Source organism: Rana temporaria, chromosome 12 (assembly GCF_905171775.1).
Source record: "Rana temporaria chromosome 12, aRanTem1.1, whole genome shotgun sequence".
Lineage (NCBI taxonomy): Eukaryota > Metazoa > Chordata > Amphibia > Anura > Ranidae > Rana > Rana temporaria.
In genome coordinates, this window is record NC_053500.1 from 130,455,488 (window position 1) to 130,478,652 (window position 23,165).

At 41.2% G+C, this 23,165-nt stretch overlaps 1 protein-coding gene across 1 annotated transcript in view; it reads left to right on the forward strand.

Annotated features, from left to right (window-relative positions):
- Positions 1–23,165, forward strand: part of ANKFN1 (ankyrin repeat and fibronectin type III domain containing 1) — a 340,893-nt gene that overhangs the window by 223,389 nt on the left and 94,339 nt on the right. Inside the window, exons 11-14 of the mRNA XM_040330698.1 lie at positions 9,577–9,792; positions 12,838–13,004; positions 14,979–15,129; positions 20,979–21,147. Of these exons, the coding sequence (XP_040186632.1) occupies positions 9,577–9,792; positions 12,838–13,004; positions 14,979–15,129; positions 20,979–21,147 (703 nt within the window). The remainder of the gene's footprint in view (positions 1–9,576; positions 9,793–12,837; positions 13,005–14,978; positions 15,130–20,978; positions 21,148–23,165) is intronic.

A 23,165-nucleotide genomic window follows, 5' to 3' on the forward strand; every position in this document is an offset into this window, starting at 1 on the left:
TTAGGCCAATTCTGTAAAAAAAACTTTTTTTTTTTTTTAGAAAATTACTTAGAACCCCCAAACATTATATTTTTTTAAGCAGAGGCCCTAGGGAATATAATGGTGGATGTTGCATTTTTTTTTACATGGTATTTGTACAGCATGTTTTTTAAACACAGATTTTTGGGACAAAAATACACTTGAATTAACTTTAGGGCACACAGACACAATTTAGAACCAATTTTTTTGGTAAAATATATAAGATGATGTTACGCCATTCTAATTGATTTATGCATATAAATACTATACATGCTTTTTCAACATTACAAATTATCTTTCTGCTCTATCTGCAATGAACCATAATTTTCTGAGACTGACGTGAAATGTGGATATCACATCTTTGTAACCCTGACAGCAGTGTTGTGGTTGTAGATGGCCTTGTGATTTCTTTTTTTCTTTCTTTATGTATTTTTCTATTAGTTTGTCTATACATTTATGTACAGTCTCCCTCTAGTGGCTGTTTGTGTTTCACGCTCCTTGTCCAACAACTGCTAAAAGGAAAACTTGGCCACACAGAGAGCGTATTGTTTTCAATTAGCCACCCGGGTAGCAGGCTTGCATTGTGAGATTATAGCGGTATGTATATGGAGACAAGGCATGCATACACATTATTCTGTACATCCTTGTGTACTAGTGTCCCCAGACTTGTGCACAAGCATGAGAGCTTAGCTCAGCCATGTATTATGACTGTTTAATTGGAAAGGGATAGAGTGGAAATTAGGTGTTTTACCTGCCTTATGGATTGTTCCTGGTGACATTGCTCATATAGTGATTGGTCACAGCTCCTGAAGACCTGTCCTGAGACAATCCTCTTATGGCTGAATTCCAGGTATGATTTTTTTCCATACTTACATGGTCCAAACAAAGGGCTAGATTCAGGTAGGGGGGCGTAAGGTTATGCAGGCGTAGCGTATCCTATTTACGCTACGCCTCCGCAACTTAGACGGGCAAGTGCATTATTCACAAAGCACTTGCTCCGTAAGTTGCGGCAGCGTAGCGTAAATCTTGCCGGCGTAAGCGCGCCGAATTCAAATTGTCAGGAAGTGGGCGTGTTTTATGTAGATAAAACATGACTCCACGTAAATGACGTTTCTCACGAACGGCGCATGCGCCGGCCGTGAACGTATCCCAGTGCGCATGCTCCTAATCACGTCGCAAATAGTCAATGCTTTCGACGTGAACGTAATTTACTCAAAGCCCTATTCGCGAACGACTTACGCAAACGACTTAAAATTCGACGCAGGAACGACGTCCATACTTAACATTGGCTATGCCTCATATAGCAGGAGTAACGTAATGCCGGAAAAAGCCTTACGCAAACGACGTAAAAAAATCCGCCGGGCGCACGTACGTTTCTGAATCGGCGTATCCAGCTCATTTGCATACTCCACACTGAAATTGATGGCAGCGCCACCTAGCGGCCAGCGTAAATATGCACCCTGAGATACGACGGCGTAAGAGACTTACGCCAGTCGGATCTTAGCCTAATTTTGGCGTATCTTGCTTTCTGAATACAGAAAGAAGATACGCCCGCGCAGATTTGAATTTACGCGGCGTATCAATAGATACGCCGGCGTAAATTCTTTCTGAATCTAGCCCCATGTATGTATGCATATGTCAAGCCTATGAGATTCTTGTGGAAGCAGATAATCATTGTAGTAATCACTGCTACTACAGTGATCACTGTTGTCTCCCAGGACCCCGTGCCAAGTGGTTGCATACTAAACATAGGAGTCGCTCGCTCAGCACAAGCATTATTCACAGAACGCCTTGCATTGTTCTTAATGAATGCAAAGTATTCTCTGATTGGGTGAGGTGGAAAATATTACACCACCACCCTGACTCTCCATCTCATCCAATGACAAAAATGCAGGGTGTTCTGTGAAAGGCATCCATAATGAGCGAGCAAACCCCTGTGTTCACTATGCAGCAGGGCAGCTGCTTGGTATAGTAGCAATCACTGTAGTAGCTAAACTTCCAATGTCAAGCTATGCTGTAAAATATTTTATTGATTTTGTTTTTGTTCCTGTTATTCCAAAGACATTTTATTAGAGAGATTACCAGTTTCTCCTGTTGACGGTCCATGCAGGACTGCAGGGGAATGTTGGTAAGCACTGTGTGCAGAAGCAGCCCCCCCCTCTCGTTTGATAGATCACCATTTCTTGAACAGAGCTTAAAGCCGGTAATGGGTAAATATACAACAAGTGGATTAAAACAGAATTAAAGGCAAAACTTTTTTTGGGGGGGGGGGGTAGAGTAAGAAAGGGTTATAACACCTGTCAGATTTTTTTCTTGCTGCATGTGTCCCTTTACTTCCTGTCCCATAGCTGAAACAGGAAGTGAGGAGAAATCCCAGCAAATTAAAGGAGTTGTGAAGGTTAGCTTTTTATTTTCTAAATAGGTTCCTTTAAGCTAGTGCATTGTTGGTTCACTTACCTTTTCCTTCAATTTCCTTTCTAAATGTTTTTTTCCCTTTGTTTTTTGTCTGAATTTCTCACTTCCTGTTCCTCCTCAGTAAGCTGTTCTGGCTGACTAACCCCCAGCCAGAACGGCTCAGATAATGGGAGCAAGCTTACTGAGGAGAAACAGGAAGTGAGAAATTCAGACAAGGAAAAAATACATTTAGAAGTTAAATCGAAGGAAAAGGTAAGTGAACCAACAATGCACTAACTTAAAGGAACCTATTTAAAAAAAATAACCTTTACAACCCCTTTAAGGGAATCCTCCTCCCCCCTCCAGGTCAACAGACCTAGTGTCCCCATTGAAAGATCTTTCTCAACCTACATTTTGGGACTTTTACTTTCTATGATAATGGTAAACAGGAAGAATAAAGAGGATACATTTCCCTAATGGGGACACAGACAGCAAAAACAACCGAATAGGTGTTCTAATCCTTACCGTTTTAGTATATCCCCCCCCTCCCCATAGTGTGAACCTGCATATATTATATTAAAAACAAATATTGAGTACTCACAGTAAAAACTCAAAAAGAAAGCATATGCAATACAGGTACCATCACCCACTGGTGTGCATGATGATGTCAGCCACCAAACTCCACCCTACGCGTTTCATCACGAAAGACATCATCAGGGGATTGTTTGTAAATAAAATATAAATACGTGTTCACACTACGAGTCTTTACTAGATGTGTGCACAACAAAAAATGTTGTTTTAGTTTTCATTCGTAAAATACATAATTTCTTTCTGTTACATTCGTTATGTTACGTCAATTCATTTTCGGATAATTCATTATTTCTGTAGAGTGTCGATATTTGTTATACCAAATCGATTTGTTTTGTATGTATATCGATTTGATTCAGTATTTGTGTATGTTATATATATTCGTGATAACGATTCATAGTTTGGAAAGCCATTTGTTTATTGGGCACATTTAACGCACACAATGACGACATCTCTTCTGTGCTAAAATACAATACAACGCCCTTCTCACTCAGTTCTCAGGAATGCACTTTGCCACTAATCCAACCTCCAGCACAAAATTAATCAGCTGATTGGACTGCAAGATTTATTCTGAGTTGACCTTTTGTTTCATTAGACCGTTAACGAATGAACAAATCATGTGGAATTAATTTGTTATTTTCGCTATAATTTCTTTCATATTAGTTGAAATTCGAAAAAAAATTCTTTGAACATTCGGATACATGCAAATGTACCAAAGATGCAAAATTTTGATTCGTTACGAAACTAATTGCACATGTCTAGTCTTTACCTTCTTTCTCCATGATCAATTATACAATTGCTTTGTGGAGATTATGTCCATACGAAGTGGGAGTCCTGGACCTGGTTTGAATTATCATCTTTCCTTATGGCCTTATGTGCTGTTGACCTTTACACTATATGATCTATAGCTTCTGGTAAGAGGCTTGAAATTTGCTTAAGGTGGCGGAAGCACAAGTGATTATACTTGGCACGGAGCACTTTTGCTATATAGGACTTTATATTACAGTTCTTATGTGTGATGAATTATGACACGCCAGTGCTTTTTCAGTATTTTATGGTAACTTTATACACTGTATGCATGCATATTTATTTATTAATTTGATTTGTGAATGTTGATATATTTCACTGTTTACCACCACTGTTGGAATATTGTGGTTAGTGTTGTAAGGGAGAGAGTAACACAATACTTTCACAATGATAGTGAAATGAATGTCTGTCAACTCCAGTGTCAGGACCTGCTGTTGTTAATTGTCAGACCAAGCAGGGCATACGTGGATAACACCACATTTTCTTTTGTCATTAAAAGGATGGAAGATTGTGCCAGTCAAGTCATGTAATTTTCCAACAATATTGCCTGCAGTTGGCAGCCCCATACAATGGCCTGATTTTTGGGCCATTCTAATGCCTTGTATACATGATCGGAATTTCCGATGGAAAAAGTCAGACGGAATTTTTTCATCGCATATTCCGACCGTGTGTGTGCCCCATCGGAAATTCTGACGGACTTAGAAAGGGAACATGTTTTTTTTTTTTGGAAACTCTGTATGGAACTCCGGGAAAAAAAACATGCATGCTCAGAATCAAGACGACGCATGCTCGGAAGCATTGGACGTAATTTTTCTCGGCTTGTCGTAGTGTTGTACGTCACCGCATTTTGGATGGTTGGAATTTGGTGTGACAGTGTGTATGCAAGACAGCTTGAACGAAATTTCGTCAGAAAAATCCGTCTTGAGTTTATCCCAACGGAAATTCCGTCAAAGGATCTGTTGGAAAAGGTAGTTGAACTGTATAAAACGGGAAATATAAACAGATATCCAGGGAATTGAGAATGCCAATCAGCAGTGTTCAAACTCTAATCAAGAAGTGGAAAATAAGGGGTTCTATTGAAACCAAACCACGGTCAGGTAGACCAACTAAAATTTCAGCCACAACTGCCGGGAAAGATTTTCGGGATGCAAAGAAAAACCCACAATTGACTTTAAGTGAGGACTCTCTGAATACGTGGTGTGGCTGTTTCAAGATGCACAATAAGGAGGCACTTGAAGAAAGATGGGCTTCATGGTCAAGTCGCCAGAAGAAAGACATTACTATGCAAATGCCACAAAGTATCCCGCTTACAATACACCAAACCGCACAGAGACAGGCCTCAAACCTTCTGGCACAAAGTCATTTGAGTGATGAGACCATAATTTAGCTTTTTGGCCACAACCATAAACACTACGTTTGGAGAGGAGTCAACAAGGCCTATGATGAAAGGTACACCATTCTTACTGTGAAACACAGAGGTGGATCGCTGATGTTTTGGGGATGTGTGAGCTACAAAGACACAGGAAATTTGGTAAAAATTGATGGCAAGATGAATGCAGTATTTTATCAAAAAATACTATAGGAACATTTGCATTTATCAGCCAGGAAGCTGCACATGGGACGTACTTGAACATTCCAACATGACAATGATCCAAAACACAAGGCCAAGTCGACCTGTCATTGGCTACAGCAGAATAAAGTGAAGGTTCTGGAGTGACCATCTCAGTCTGCTGACCTCAATGTCATTGAGCCACTCTGGGGAGATCTCAAATGTGCAGTTCATGCGAGACAGCCCAAGAATTTCCAGGAACTGGAGACTTTTTTTCCAAGAGGAATGGGCAGCTTTACCATCTGAGAAGATCAAGCTGTCATTGATGTTAAAGGGGGCAATACACGGTATTAAGAACTGGGGTATGTAAACTTTTGATCAGGGTCATTTGGGTAACTTCTGTTGTGATTATGATTTAAAAAGGAGTAAACACAGTTGATTGATTTTAAATGGCTTCAGCCAAACACCTATGATAAATGTGTTTTTTGAGTCACATGACCTACTAAAAACACACCGTGAGCACAGTCAAATTGCATTTTCTGCGCCATTATCTGCACCTTTATCTCTATCGGCAAAATGCAGAAAACAAAATTTTCGGGCGAAATTTCGGTGCATCTCTATTGACAATATATAGACAGGCTATACAAACAAGCTTTATAAAACATTAACAATCACTGATCAGAGTAACTGGATCACCATTTGCCTGACAAATATCAAACTATAGTTTTCCTTTACTTCTTACTATAGTAAATAAAGCTTGTATTTCTATTTATATAGTTTACTTATTTGACTATCATCCCTTAAAGTAAGCCATTCAACAAGTCAAGAGAAGCCTGTTTTCTTACTAATTCTGCTCCTCAATCAGAGACCAGATTGGTTGCAAAATGTTGTAAACAATGGCCGCTTTCCTAAATATAGGTTGATTTCTATTTATAGGGGAGGGTTTGTGGACCAGCGGCTCTCCTTGTCTGAGCACCAAAAATACTCAATATTTCTTCAGAGACCTGTCTCCGCTCTGATCTGCCAATCTGAATTAACTTGTCAACTCAACATGTTTACTTTTGATTGGCCAGCGTTTATTATTGCATTAGTGATTGTGATATTTTGAGACTCCTGATGCTGTTTTGCCTCAGCGGAGACTTTCAATGAGACCGATTCATAGCTTGTTTCAGACACGGGACTGTTGCTTATTTATGTCCATTCCAATGAGCAATTTAATTGGGCTCCAGCTGAAAGACGGGAATAATTAGCTATATAGGCTGTGGGCGGCTTGAATAGTGAGATGGGTTATCTGCCAAGTGTGCCTCACTCGAGTGTTTGTTTTTAGCATTTGGGGTAATTTAAATATGATAAGAGTATACAGTTATGAGATCCAGATTAGAAGATTGTGGTTAAGTCAATAGCTGCTGTGTTTATATTTGCTCAACGAGTAAGGATTCGATCCCTTCGGAAATGAACCAGGAGTATATTTACATATGATTCTCATATCAAAATTATCATATGGCCCCCTGGCTTTCTGACCTTCTGGTTATAGGTAAAATACAGTGTATTGTTAGTGGAATACTTTTTTCATTATTATTGTACCGTGTACTGTAAAGTAGGTTTTAATGTGCCTTTCTTATTTTTATGTGTACAGTACCAGATTTTATTTGGTAGAGATGTTCACCATCTATATATATAAAACTCAACGTGTGTGTGTGTATGTATGTTCCAGCATCACGTCCAAACGGCTAAAGATATTAACATGAAACTTGGCACACATGTTACTTATATGTCAGCAACAAACATAGGATAGGTGGTTTAACCCTTACCCACCCCCATTTGCCATGGTCGGGGTTTTTCTTTAAAGTCCCATTCAACTCTATGGGAAATACATGTTACTTCATAACTTCCAAACGGCTGTACATATTTCGATAACACTTGGTCACATGTTACTTATATGTCCACTTAAACTATAGGATAGTTAATTTATCCCTTAACTACCCCCATTTGTGAGGGTCTGGGTTTTTGTTTAAAGTCCCATGCAAATCAATGGGAAATGTATGTTCCCACATAACTTCTGTACGCCTGGAGATATTTCAATAATACCTGGTACACATATTACTTATATGTCAAATAAAAATATATGACAGTTAAATTAACCCTTACCTACACCCTTATATAAAAGATGGGTATATTTATATTACTATGATTTTCCTCCCCAAAAGGTTAAGATAGGAAGACCGGGCAACGCCGGGTATTCAGCTAGTTGCAAATAAAATGTAACAATATTCCATCAGCCTAATATTATGCAACGTCAGCAACATTCGAATATAAACATCAGGAAGATACAGGAGCGCCGAACATTGTTACTGTGCCACTTTTTTGCCATTTTGAACTACAGTGATTGATGGTTATAGCTTCTGATGCAAACCCTAACCTCTGTAAGTTGTTGTCACAAAATTGTGTGATATTTTTTTCCCTCAACACCCAACTGGTTAGAATACCTTATTCCAGCCGCCTTTCAAAATACCTTTATGCTAGAGGTTCTTTAATTTTTCTGTCATTGACTTTGATTGTTTAAACCTTTTGTTCAACAAAGATATGGTAATGTACACTGTGCATGTTTGTTAAATAAGACTGTTAAAATGGAATGTTAGTTATATGTTGTAAGTCAAGGAGCTCCAAGTCAGGCTAAAACTGGCCTGTATATTCTTCATGGGCAAAACATTATTTTGTGATATGGTGCATCAAAACGAATGGGCTGCCTTAAAGGGTCACTAAAGGGATTTTTTTTTTAGCTAAATAGCTTCCTTTACCTTACTGCAGTCCTGGTTTTATGTCCTCATTGTTCGTTTTTGCTCTGATGTTGCTGTAATTCTTCTCTGTTCTGGACACTTCCTGGTTGTCTGTTTCCTGATGACCACAGTACTGGGAAATTTTAGTTTCATTTTCCAAACCATCACTGCTCTATGGCTCTGTATAGCACAGAGGCAGGATAACATGTAAAATGAAACTAGATGCAAAAACAAAACTAGAGGTACATTATATGATTGATTTTTTAACTATTTTTAATCAATTTTAAAAGGAATCAGTTAACTATTATGTCTCTATACCCTGTAAACAATCATTTCAGCAAAAAAAAACATTTTCCTTTACAACTCCTTTAAGGCCTGGTTCACACCTATGCATATTTTTTGTTCAGTTTTGCAGAAACACACTACAGTCCATTTAACATGGTTTCCTATGGGGTCATGTTCACATCTGTGCATGTTATGGAAAGAGCCAGGGACTTTTTTCTGGGTTTTGGTTCCAAAGACTTCAATGGATCAAAAACGTGTATTGAAAAACGCAAAATGCACCTGGAGTATTCAAACTGCAACCCGCATAGATGTGAACCAGGCCTAAAAAAAAAGAGCCGTCTCTGAAAACTCCAGTCAACAAGCTCTTTTGCACCACATGAGCCTACGGTCTATATGTAATTACCTGTTTCTTGGGTAAGTGCGTTTAATTTTGCGATCCACCAACCAAAATCTACTCCAGATACCCAAAGCCAGATACAAGTCCAAATGAGATCGAATATTTTCAGTCCAGGGACCTCGGCTGTGGAACGCGCTACCAACCACCATCCGACTGGAGTCGGGCCACTTGGCCTTCAGGAGAAAGATTAAAACCCATCTCTTCTGAGGTCAAGGGGTTCTCTACCCATGAAATGGATACAGCGCCCAGAGGCGATTCAGTTCGCATGTGTTGCGCTATATACGTTTTTTACTCACTCAAAGTGGTCCCTGGTCTTCATTTTTTCTAAATTTATTCTTTTTTTATTAAGAGAAAAAATAAATATTTGCTACAAAACAGAGCCTATTGGGCTCAATACGTTTTCCCATTTCATCCAGTCATTCATTTCCCAGTCTTCATCCCTTCTGCTTTAGATACTATGACAAGGAATTAAAAAATCTTTTTTTTTTATCTATTCAGTCTAGTAGCAATGTAATCTAGTAGTAAGTAGATCCTGGAACTCTGGGCGTTTCCCATGGTTCAGTCTCTACTCTGTTCAAAAGAAGATGGCAAATTGTAGTTTTTTTGTTGTCTTTGTAACCAAAATGATTGCTAACAACTTAGCAGATGCAAACCTGTACATAAGAGTTGGAGTTTGAAAATCTGAACTATTTACTTTGGGTTACTGAGTGATTAATCATCAAGTGAAATAACCACTAATATCTTTGTTTTTCATTTTGCAGAACTTACTTGGCACTCACAACTTAGGCCGGGTATATTACGAGCCCATAAAGGACAGGCATGGCAATGTCTTGTTCGTCACCATTCGAGAAGTTGAGACCTTGTATTCTTTTTTCAATGGCAAATGGATGCAAATCTCAAAACTGCAAAGCCAGAGGAAATCCCTGTCGACTCCCGAGGAACCGACGGCCCTGGACATCTTACTCATAACCATCCAGGTAATGCCATAATTTGGTGTGAACTAATCCCTTCAGCACACGCCAGTGGAAAAGCAGGACAGCATGCCCGGGAGTCGCAGAAATTAATTGCATTGTGAGACCAGACATGACATCCGCTTCCATTAAACAAACGTCTTTCTCTTATGTTCTCAATGAAACCCACACAAAAGCTTGATTTAATATCTTCTAGTTGGGAGCCTTTCAAAATAGCTGATGTAATGCCGTTGATGACTTCTAACTTAATAAACACGCATATAGGAGGCTGTAATGTTTGAACATAGCAGTCTGGCGTTCTCAATGATGATGGAAGAGTTTCAGCCATGGCGCTATACATACTGTACACAGCTATCGCACACACTGCCCACTTTTCAAACACAGCATTCCCTGGAACTGTGAAATAAATCAAAAGTTCTCTGAAATATATGTAACATGTAGAAGCAATCAGCTGTCTTTCTGTGAAGGATATATTTTCACAGATATAAAAGTTATCAGATAAATAGTAGACTAGATACTAGTGTAAAAAGATTGGTTGCTGTAGTAGATAGATATTGTAGGGAGACTCATATTGGTGATACATAAATAATACTAGAGAACATTTGTGTTTTTTTTTTTGTTTTTTTTGCAAAAGTCACAGCAATGCACTGTTGGTGCATTTAGACCCCAAACACAGTGCGATTTTGCCACATGACAAAACACGTGCGTAAATCACACCTGGCTCAGGACCAGAATTTGGTCCCTGAGCTTCTTTGCTGCAACAGATCTTAAATCTGCGAGTGGGAACTCTAAATTCACAATATGTGAAGAAGGCCTTAGGCTCTAAGTACTGGTGCATAGGATAAATGCAGATTTGTTACCTTCAACCAATGAAGCCCAATAAAATCCAAATTCCCTAACTCTATAACTTCTTCTTATGGCCCTATGCACGCTAGGCATCAAAAACGCAGTTTGTAAGGGTGTTTGACTTTTTTCTGCCTCTTAACACCTTTCTATGTTATCCTATGTGTCCATGCACACATAGGCATTTGCAGGAGTTTAGCAGCAGGGGCGTTTAGAGGCAGAACCAAAAAACCCCAGGGGCAGCGGGCTCAAGAGAGGAGCATTTTGCCCCAAGAAAAAATCATGACATGTCCATCACTTGAGCGTTCATTCATTTTAATGAGCATAATGCATTTATATTTTGGCCAACTGAATGAACACCAAAACACTTGACACGCCTAAAGGTGTTTGAAAAAATCGCAACTTTAGGCGTATTTTTAACACTGCTTTCCCTGTTTGGATGCTGTAGCTGCTGACTTTTACTATTAGGGCACTTACCTGTCCAGGGATCCTGCGGTGTCCTCACCCAAGCTGATTCTTTAATCTGCTATCAGGTGCTGGTGTCGCCATCTTGGGTAAGGGAAAACGGCAGTAAAGCCTTGCGGCTTCTCAGCCGGTTTCCCATTGGCCAACCGTGGCTCTGTGTCTTATAGATGCATGGAAGTTGGCCAGTGGCTCAGGACTGAGCACGCAGCAGTGCCCCCAGGGCAAGCTTATTTCTCTGGGGGCACTGTTCGAGGGGGAGGAGCCAGGCGCGCTGCCAGGGAACCCGAAAAGAGGAGGATCGAAACTGCTCTGTGTAAAACCACTGCAAAGAGTAGGTAAGTTGAACATGTTTGTTATTCTGAAAAAAAAATCTTTAGTATCATTTTAAGGGTCAGTCCATCTAAAACTGTTATTTTGTTTGGTTGAATATGAAAACATCCATCTCTGATTAAAATTGTATCACTTGTGGGACTACAGTTGCAAAAACCTTGGGCCAGATTCAGAAAGACGCGCGTAAGTTTGGGCGGGCATAGCGTATGTCATATACACTACGTCGCCGTAATTTAGAAAGGCAGGTACCGTATTCAGAAACAACTTGCGTCCTAAGTTACGACGGCGTAGCGTATATGGGCTGGCGTAAGCCCGCCTAATTCAAAATAGGCTGGTAGGGGGCGTGTTGCATGTAAATGAGTCGTGACCCCACGTAAATGACGCGCCTAACGAACGGCGCATGCTCAGTATCACGTCGAATTTACTCCATAAGATACGCCAGGCCCATTGCCTGTGACGTGAACGTAACCTACACACAGCCCCATTCACGTACGACTTACGTAAACGACGTAAAAAGATATGCTTGCCGACGTCCATACTTTGCATTGGCTGCGCCTCATTTAGCAGGGGTAACTTTACGCCGGACGTAAGCCTAACGTAAACAGCGTAGCGGGCGCAACTACTTTCGTGAATCGGCGTATCTACCTAATTTACATATTCGACGCGTAAATCTACGGAAGCGCCCCTTGCGGCCAGCGTAAATATGCACCCAAGATACAACAGCGTAGGAGACTTACGCCGCTCGTATCTTGGCCAAATCTATGCGTAACTGATTCTAAGAATCGGGCGCATAGATACGACGGCTCACATTCGGACTTTCGACGGCGTACGTGGAGATACGCCGTCGTAAGTCCACTGTGAATCTGGCCCCTTGCATTTGCTGTTCTAGCTTCATTCATTTTACATTTCAGCAGAAAGAGTGAAGCTTCTTCAGCAGCAACAGCTGTAGTAGACTAGATACTAGGACTGTGATGGAGTGGAAAAATCTGGAACTCACTTGGGGAGATCTTAAAGCGAACATTTCCTACAGATAAAGGAAACGGTATCCCCACCCCTCCGTTCAGCATCGAACCAGTACCAAGATATTTGTTTTGAGTGGACGGGTCCTTTAAGTTGACTATGGATGAACAAGTCCATCTTTGGATTCTTGTTTGATATATTCAGATGCATTATACATAGATTTAAGTAATCAATAGTGACCACCAATGTATGTAACATCTATAAATATATTATAATGATTTTCTTGATTTATCTTATTGTGTTTCTAAGTGGCATAATTATTTATTTTTGGTTGTTTAGAGCTTAATATGTTGTCATTGGGTAATATCAATGATTTTGATACAGATCTCATTATTTCAACAATATCAATCAACCAACAACCAATATCATTCTTTTGTTTCATTGCTTCACCAGGATATACTGAATTATCAGAAACGGAGTCAGCAACGCCTGTCCCCAGGACTGTATCTGGGTTATCTTAAGCTGTGCAGTTCTGTTGATCAAATCAAAGCGCTTGTTTCCCAGAGAGTTCCAAATATGCTGTGCCATGTCAAGATACGGGACAACAGTAATATTTCCAAGTGAGCAAGTCCTACTCATGTCATATGCTGCCTGGCACTGATAAAAAATAGGCCATTTGCAATGCTCACTGTTTTATTTTAGAAATGAAGTTGTAAAGGCTGAAGTTTTTTTTACCTTCAGTATGCAGTTCCCCCCGCAGCCCCAACTAATCCTCACCTAAGCCTGATCTTGATCCAGTGATGTGCATGAGAGCAGCTACTGTCCCAACTCTCTGCCTCCCCATTGGCTCCTGCTGTTGTAAATCACAGCCAGTGAGGAGGAAGCATGGGGCAGGGGCGAGCCCCATTCTGTGTGACTTATGAACATACAGAGCGGGGCTTGGGAGCGAGGATGCATGAGTGCCCCCATAGCATGCGGCTTGCTATGGGAAAACTTGGCAGGGGGGAGGAGTCCACGGTGCAGGCGGGAGACCCGAGGAGGAGGATCAAGGCTGCTCTGTGCAAAACCATTACACAGAGCAGGTAAGTATTATATGTTTGTTATTTTAAAAAAACGAAGGGCCAGATTCTGGTACATCTGGCGTATCTCCGTGGCGGCGTAACGTATGTCATTTACGTTACGCCGCCGCAAGTTTTTCATGCAAGTGCTTTATTCACAAAGCACTTGCGTGTAAAGTTGCGGCGGCGTAGCGTAAATCACCCGGCGTAAGCCCGCCTAATTCAAATTAGGCGGGTAGGGGGCGTGTAGCATTTAAATAAAGTGCGTTCCCGCGCCGAATGTACTGCGCAAGCGCCGTCCATAAAATATCTCACGGTGCATTGCTCCAAATGAATTTTGCAAGGACGTCATTGGTTTAGACGTGAACGTAAATGGCGTCCAGCCCCATTCACGGACGACTTACGCAAACGACGTAAATTTATAAATTTCTACGCGGGAACGACGGCCATACTTAACATTGATTGCGCCTCATATAGCAGGGGAAACTTTACGCCGGGACAAGCCCAACGTAAACGTCGTAACTTTACTGCGTCGGCCACGCGTACGTTCGGGAATTCGTGTATCTAGCTAATTTGCATACTCAACGGGGAAAACGACGGACGCGCCACCTAGCGAACAAAAAATAAATTGCATTTAAGATCCGACGGCGTAAGAGACTTGCGCCTGTCGGATCTAATGGATATCTATGCGTAACTGATTCTAAGAATCAGTCGCATAGATATGACGGCCCAGATTAGGACTTACGACAGCGTACATGGCGCTGCGCCGTCGTAAGCCCTTTGAGAATCTGGGCCTAAGCCTTTAGTATCACTTTGACCAAATTGTCTGGTTTTAGCCTACTAGATTGTATTACCTTTTGGAATAATACATTTCTGATATGTTCTGTAAGGTAAAAGAATTTCTGCAGAAACAGAAATAGGTCAACGAATGCCCGTGACTAATATGTGTGTGAAAGATCCAATATCTGTGCAAGATGTGATGGAATTGTTTTATATGCATATAGGTTGCCCATAAATGGATGATTGTGAACTCTGCTTTACAGCTTAATGCAATGCTAAGACAATGATTTTCCTGCTAAACCCTAGCAAAATTATACATTTTTTTTGTAGAGCATTGTAAGTAAAATCACATTGTTATATTTTAGTTTAACTATCCCCATTACCTTGCACAGGTTTTCTTTTCCTTAATCGTGCCCAGCCTGTAGACCAGTGGTCCACTGCATTGGGGAAACGAGAGCCCAGTACATTTTTTCCAAAAACTTCTATGCCCTAACATAGCCATGATCGACAGGTAGATTGTGAGCAGCCTGTTACGGACCCCCGCTCTAAACCTTCCCTACTCTATCCCTAACAAGAAAATATTTAGGGATATCGATGCACTTTTAAAGCTTTAAAAATGCCCGAAATGCCTAAAAATTACTTAGCTGAGGTGTGAATCCAGCCTGACTGGTGGCTATGGAAAAATAAGCAAATTTGGCTGCTTGCTAGTATTACCTTTTAGCTTTCTGACATTGTTTGTCTTTTCTTCCTGGGTAGAGATGAATGGGAATGGATTCAAAATCTATCAATGGTTGAGAATTTGGACAGCATGGAGCTCTCCCTGGATGCGCATACTCACCTGTTTCTCTATGACCTCCAGATAGCAGTGAAGGCCCTACTTAAACAGATCAATCTACCTCTTCACCAGGTAAAGACAAGCTACGCGTTAATGTAAAGCAAGAACATTGCCGTAGACATAATTCACAAGTGTATGTTTGGGCAAAATGAAATATAAAGAATTCAGTAATAGTTGTAAAGCGCTTTGCAAACTGTTGATATAAATCCTGTATAATAATAATAATAATCAGTACAACTCTCAAATACATACGCATTTCCCTATGCTCTTTGCAAGTGCAGAAAATGTTCCGATCATCCTGTCAAAAATCCAATGAGCCCCAAAATGTATGTAGTTGACTGGCAATACTGCCTCTACTGCACTGAAACCCCATGCAGTGTTATTGGCCTATCTAAGTTCTCCTTTGCTAGCCTACAGAACTCTACCTGTAACCTCCCTTCTACATGCATACATTGATTTCTTTCCCAACAAAACAATGCTTCTGCTTTAACTCCCAAGAGGCATGTCTACATCAATAGGAACATAGCTGTTCCATCGATAGTTTTTACAACCCTGGCGGTGATGTCAATTAGATAATGAACAGTTGTTTCTCACTACAGCAACAATGTAAGAGAAAAAAAAACTCTAATGCTCTAGATCAGGGGTTTCAAACTCAATTTCATTGCGGGCCGCATCAGCATTATAGTGGCCTTCAAAGGGCTGGTTGTATCTGTAAGACTGGATGTCCAGAGCACCCCACTCCCTCTTTTATCAGATGTCAAGAGACCCGCACCATCATAAGTCCAGAGTCTCCCACCATCCTTTACATTACAGTGCACCCCCTGACCTTGTGCTGCTGCCGGAAAGAGATGGGAAGCAGAAAGTTAAAGGTCTGGAGGAGGGCTGGAGTCAGCTGAATGCTGAGACCAGGGAAGGGGGTGCTGCAGCTGCACGGAGAAGTGCAGGATCTGTAGGAGGAGTTCTGTCATCCTCTATGCTACTGACTGCTAAGACAAGGTGGGGACGGAGATGAAGGGGGCCTCAGCTGCAAGAGAGGTGTGAAGGCCACATAAAAATGGCCTGGCGGGCCTTGTGTATGGCATGTGTGCACTAGAGGATGGGAGGGAGGTTTGGGGGGTAAATTTTGTCCATATATTTACATATCCTTTTATTTATTTTTTAACAATCAGGAGTGCTTTATTAAAGGAAGACATACACAATAAAATAACAGCAATACAGATGATTTGTCAAGTAAATACAATGCAGTACAGGAGCATATCAAGACACATATTACACATACTATGCCCATTCCGCAATATAACCAGGACATCAACCCCAACCCAGACACATGAGGAAATTGAGGAACCGAAAGTACTCAACCATAATCCCACCAACTCCTGGAGAGGGAAGAAGGGAGAGCAAGAGGAATGGAGTAGGAAGGGAGGGAGCAAGAAGAGAAAAGGAGAGAGAGAGAGAGAGGAGGGACCACCGCAAGCCACCTTTCAAATGATTAGTGCTCCGTCCACGGTAGCCAGACCTTATCATACTTCAAGGGACACCCACGACTAATGTATGTTAACTTATACATAGGCAGAGCAGCGTTAACTTTGCTCTCCCAGGACGACACAGAGGGGGGGACAGAGGAGTTCCACCTGCCTAAGACTTCCTTTTTAGTATAAAAGAGAAGATATAAAATCAGCAACTTACTATGACGGGACCTTTGCTCGTCATCAATGACACCCAGCACATTTACATATCCTTTAGGCACACTAGGATTTGCTACCAGGTTCTGTTATTTATATATATATATATATATATAAATATTTATATGGTCCTTAATAAGTCAGATTAATCTTCTAACCTATATTATTTCACATGCCATTACTTTTCAGTTCTCTGCTCTCTGATTTCTAAGATGTCTGTTGATTTTATTCTGGAGGACCTATAGTAATATGTTTATGGAGTCAACTACATGGAAAAAAACATATTATCAACTTTAGGGTGGTCTGCAGCTTCTACCGTTGAAATACGTCTTTAAAACCACTCAGATTCTTCTATGCCTTTCATTGCCCCATCCATAATAACTGCCTTTATAGAAGGCAGCATACAACACAGAAGTAGGACACAAGCTGTGTCCCTGGAGCTCCGTGTGGCTGCATTGTATACATAAAGGTGGCCATTAATCTGTGGACGTTTGAGAAGTGTCAGGAATGTCTCCTAGTAAAAACACAAGGCACCCATGTATAAGGGGCATTAGCATAAATAGGAGCTCTGTATGTGGAGAGATTTATCAGAATGAAATATTTTTATTATGGCTCGCAAGGCAGGCTCTGCCATTAGCTGTGATTCACGATGCCCGAGGTCTTAGGCCAAGCAAATTATACTTGTGCACTATTTACAGCAGACTTGCATAACAGATTGCTGTCCACAATAATTTGCCCTTTTTCCTAAAAACACTGTTTGGTTAATGGCGGAATTAAATGTTTGGTAATATCACCTCCTGGACAAAGCAGTCTCAGCACATATACGCTTTAAAGGATAAGTGTAATATCCCCTAAAAAAAAACTTTTAGCTAGTCCTGGTTCAGCAAAAGAAATCTGTACTGAGGACATATCTAGACATATCTAGCCTTGCTATATGAAAAAGCTAGTTGTCTGGCTGCCATAGAAATATAGTATTGTCAGTACTTTGAGTCATTATCCAGGAATAAGTATGCAAACCAGAGGTTGGGGCTTCTCTCTGACTTGATTGTTATGGGACAGTGACACAAAATGCATGAAGGCCGAGAAAGCATTTACAGTAGGATGTCAGCCGTAGCAGCTCTGGTTATTCTTTTATTACCTCTTCTGACACCCACCAACAAATACAGATCTGATCTTAAAAAAACCTTCACTGAAGTCTTCTTCAGGAGAAAACACTTCCGAGTGTCCATTTTCTGGTTCCTCACCAACCTCAACATTACTTTTGTGTCCTGTAATCAGGGCTCAAGTCCTGCGGGAACGCGAGGGAATGGAGTCCCTGCACTTTTTTCACAGCAGGAACGCAGTTCCCTTTGCAGGACTAGAGCAGCCGAGAGCAGCCAAGCCACCCGAGCCAATCCTTCACTAAGCGGCGATGCCCAGCTCGAGTCACTGTCAGGGGCAGGCGAACCTTAGTAATCCTTTATGTTACTGGCCGCTTCCTGTATATGGATTGATCAGGTAGTGTTCCGTCACTTCCTCGATGCTGCAATGTCTCCTGGGAGCTTTTGTCATTGTTCCCAGGAGACATTGTGGAGGTCTGGCGCGAGTTATCGCGGATTTAGAAAGAAATTACTTAAAAAAAAAAAAAAAACATGCGGTTTAGTAATTATGCATATAAGCGTATCATTTTTTATTTTTTTTGGTGGGGGAGTGGATCTTGGGTGGGAGTTCCCACGCTTTTTTCCCCAGGACTTGACCCCTGCCTGTAATGACATAGGGGGCTATGGGAGTAACCAAAAAAAGCTGTAGGAGACCAGAAGATCGCCACTCGTTTCTTATTGGCAGGGGTGTTCGGCTGCAGAGTTGGCTGGTATAGCATTAAAAGGTTTTGTTATTAAGAAAGGGTCACTTTGAAAACCTGCATACAACACAGCACTTTTCTTATGTTAAAAGGCTACCTCACCTCCAATCTGCTCGGGGCAGGCACAGTGCTTCTTTGATATGACATTCATCACCTCTGTCTGGAGATAGGCAATTGCTCAAAAATAGATAATAGAAATTCCGCGCCAAATTACTCAAATCAAAGTGCAATGTGATTTAAATATAAAATAAAATTAAGCTGCTCCTCTGCAAATCAAGTGATACGGCGCTAATACGTGATGAATTGTGTGTTAAACACTCCTTAACATACAAATGCAAATATTAGAATTTTGTGAGAAAGAAAGTTAGATAAAGCTGAAGACTGAAGACGTTCATACGAAACGTACGTCGGCGGCAGACCTGGTCATGTGTTACCTGACGCCAGTTCCGGAAATCCGGGTGCTGTATTGTTGCCGAGTGGAACGCACGCTACCACAGGGGTGGTGAACAGAGCGAAATATACATTTTGACAAGCAAGCAGCCTCTGTACCAGGACAGGCACCTTTTAAAGTAAGAGGCCATTTGGCCGTTTTCTATTCTATTTTAAAATAAATATACAGTATTATGCGATGGAAGTCTATATTCTCTCTTTTATATCGTATCTATAACTCCGAGCAAGAGGTATTTGCAGTGTATCCTGTCCGATTGGTGTGTATGCAGGCACTATCCTGCAAAAACTTTATCTGACTTTCTTTCTCACAAAAGAAGTCAGATACATCTGGTAAGCGCAGTAACTATTTTGAGCACTTTTGGGTGATCATAAAGTATCGCATGTGGTGAAGGAGCATCTCACTATAAGCAAGATTTACGTCACTTTTTTCAAGTTTTTGTGCGCTGGAGAGATTGGAATCTATTTAATTATTGGGACTACTTAATAGTATACTTTGAGTATACTGTGGTGATACTATTTGGATGTTGGACTCATCACTATTTTTCACACATGATAATTTATCATTATTTAAATGTATTCTAATATTTGCATTTGTATGTTAAAGTGGAGTTCCACCCATAAATAGAACATTACATCAGTAGTTTTAAAAAAATGTCAATAGTCCTTTACGAAAATATATATATTTTTTAGATGCCTTTAAAGTGTTGTTGCTAGGCAGAATAGTTAATCTTCCCACTTCCTGCACCTAGGTGCTTAATGCTTCCTAACCTACACCGCACAGACTCCTGGGAATGTAGTGGGTGTAACTTTCCAGGAGTCTGTGCATTCCCCAGTCTCAAAGAATCATGTGACTTGGACAGCACAGGTGCTGAAACCTGATCTGACACTGCTTGTGCAGCACTGAGCATGTTCGAGATCTGCAAGGCTGAAATCCAGGAAGTCATACAGTCTGGCTTCATGATGCCCACACTTAAGATGGCCCCAGTCAATTTCTATTTTATAAAGTGTCTAAATGCTGTAACAACCTAACAAAACGGACCTTAGTTTACAGGCCAACTTTACTAGAATACATTAAGCTTGTGTATTACAGGGGTATTTATATTTAAAAAGTGAAATTGTGGCCGCTCTAAGGAGTGTTTAACACACAATTCATCACGTATTAGCGCCCTCATCTTCCACAATTGCTCAAGGATGAAGTCAGAAAAGTAGGGTATTTGGGAATCTTGCCATTATGTCCAATGGTCCAGTCTTTGAGTCAAAGCTGAATTATGTTAGAGACTTTATGGACTAACATTTTTAACTATACAATAAGCAGTGTTAGTTGATTGTTAGTTGATTGCATTTAGTTGCAATATGACACAACTGCTTACCTCCCCCACACCCTCCAAAATAAAAACATACATTTAACCTGTGATCTCCATGTTGAAGCCAATGGATCAGCTTTACAATCAGAGCACCAATATTTCAAGTGGAGAAGCCAAAAATGGCATCCCCCCATAGTATGTGATAGGTTTTCTTTAAAGCTGAGCTTGGACACTAAATGATAGTGTGTACATTGATTGTCCCCAGGCACAGGAGTCTGATGCTAAGACCCGAAACGTGAACCGCTATTTAAGTAAAAACGTATGTTTAGGCCCGTGGAGAGTGAGGAGAAGGAAATCTGTTACTGACACCACCCGGAGAATGCAACAGTACCCGCCCAAGGTTTTCCAACCTTTCTGATCGCCGTTGCTCCCAAGAAGCTTCACCTGGCGTTGCATGCCAGTGGTTCTTAAACAAATGTTCAATCAATTGGGAGAGTGTCAATGAATTTTTTTCAAGCACCTTGTGCTGAATAGTGTTTTCATTGCTCACCCAGCCAGTGATTGCAGTAGTATGAATTGTTATTGTTACCTGTGGCCAGTGTATACGCATTGTAACCCATGTTTTCTTTCTCTGTCCCTTCACAGGCCAAGCACTTCCGTATTTACACACAGGAGGTGTTGGAGCTGGGTCACAATGTCTCCTTTCTTCTGTTGCTCCCTGCCTCAGACGATGTCTGCAGTGCCCCAGGACAGAGTAATCCGTACACCCCACACACAGGATTTCTTCACCTCCCCCTTCAGATGTTTGAACTAGGTACACAAACTTGTTTTCTTGCCTAGACGTATTATCGCTAACCTGTACATGAAGTAATCTCTTGATAACAGCATGCCTTCTGTCCCATCGTAACTCAATAAATCTATAGCCACAAGTCTCTTGTGTGTGAACTGCACGGGATGCAGACACACTGTAACTATGCGGTCACGCACACACAAGTGTCACTGGCAGAGGGAACAGTGAACCTTGGAAAGACAGAAACTTGGTTTAATGCCATATGAATTGTTAACACTGTTTTTTAAAATAGGAAAATACTGAAATGCTAATGTTAAAGTAGTAGTAAATATCAGACATGAAATATGAAAAAAAGCACATTCTTCTTTACTTTTTGCGTGTCTCTCCAAAGCTCTAAGTGTCATTTCTATCTGCTGCCTGGTTCCTCTGTTATCAAGATGAGTCACTTCTGGCAGCCTTTCCCAACACCAAGAGTTAAAAAAGGTGATGGGAGGGAGCTGCAACACTCAGCCTGTGATTCATATCCACAGCTGTCCCTTCCCTCCAAACAGGGCTCAAAGCTGTTGTTTTTTTTTAAGACTTCAGATCCCCGCCCCCCTGCACCTAGAACTAAAGAGAAATCCTTTCTTCTGTATGTTTTCAGAATGATCTATAAAATAACATGCTGCAGATAAACAGCTACAATGTATGTAGGATGATTTGTTTAATCTCTGCGTATCACCTAATGCTAGTCACTTTACTGGGGTACATGTGAGGGTTTACAACCACTTTAAAAAAGAACTTCAGAATCAGCCAAAAGTGCAATATACACTATATTAACAAAAGTTTTTGGACGCCTGCCTTTACACGCCCATGAACTTTAATGACATCCCAGTCTTAGTCCGTAGGGTTCAATATTGAGTTGGCCCACCCTTTGCAGCTATAACAGCTTCAGCTCTTCTGGGAAGGCCGTCCACAAGGTTTAAAGTGTGTCTATGGGAATGTTTCTCCATTCTTTCAGTAGCGCATTTGTGAGGTCAGGCACTGATGTTGGAGAGAAGGCCTGGCTTGCAGTCTCTGCTCTAATTCATCCCAAAGGTGTTCTATTGGGTTGAAGCAGGCCAGTCAAGTTCCTCCATGCCAAACTCGCTCATCCGTGACTTTGTGGACCTTGCTTTGTGCACTGGTGTTAGAACAGGAAGATGCCATCCCCAAACTATCTCCACAAAGTTGGGAGCATGAAATTGTCCAAAATGTCTTGGTGTACCGACACCTTAGGAGTTCCCTTCACTGGAACTAAGGGGCAAGGCCCAATCCCTGACAAACAACCCCACACCATAATCCCCTCTACCAAATGATTTGGACCAGTGCACAAAGCAAAGTCCATAAAGACATGGATGAGCGCGTTTGGAGTGGAGGAACATCACTTGCCTTCAAAGAGTTCCGACCACGACCTGATAGAATACCTTTGGGATAAATAAGAGTGGAGACTGCGAGCCAGGCCTTCTCAACCACATCAATGCCTGACCTCACAAATGCTCATCTGGAAGAATGGTCAAACAGTCCCATAGACCAGAGATATGCAATTAGCGGACCTCCAGCTGTTGCAGAACTACAAGTCCCATGAGGCATAGCAAGACTGACAGCCACAAGCATGACACCCAGAGACAGAGGCAGGATGGGACTTGTAGTTTTACAACATCTGGAGGTCCGCTAATTGCATATCCCTGCCATAGACACTCCTAAACCTTGTGGACAGCCTTCCCAGAAGAGTTGAAGCTGTTATAACTGCAAAGGGTGGGCCAACTCCATATTGAACCCTACAGACTAAGACTGGGATGCCATGTGCGTGTAAAGGCAGGCGTCACAATACTTTTGATAATATAGCTTACATTTGTATGACCATGTTGTAAATACAGCCAAATGTACTGCAGTTAAAAAAAAAAAAAAAAAACCTTAATATGAGATCTTTACAAAGTGGCAATATGCAAATGTTTTTCCTGGCAGACCTGACGACAATAATTATTTGTTGGTGAATGGATCATTGCTTGTCTTTCAGGTGA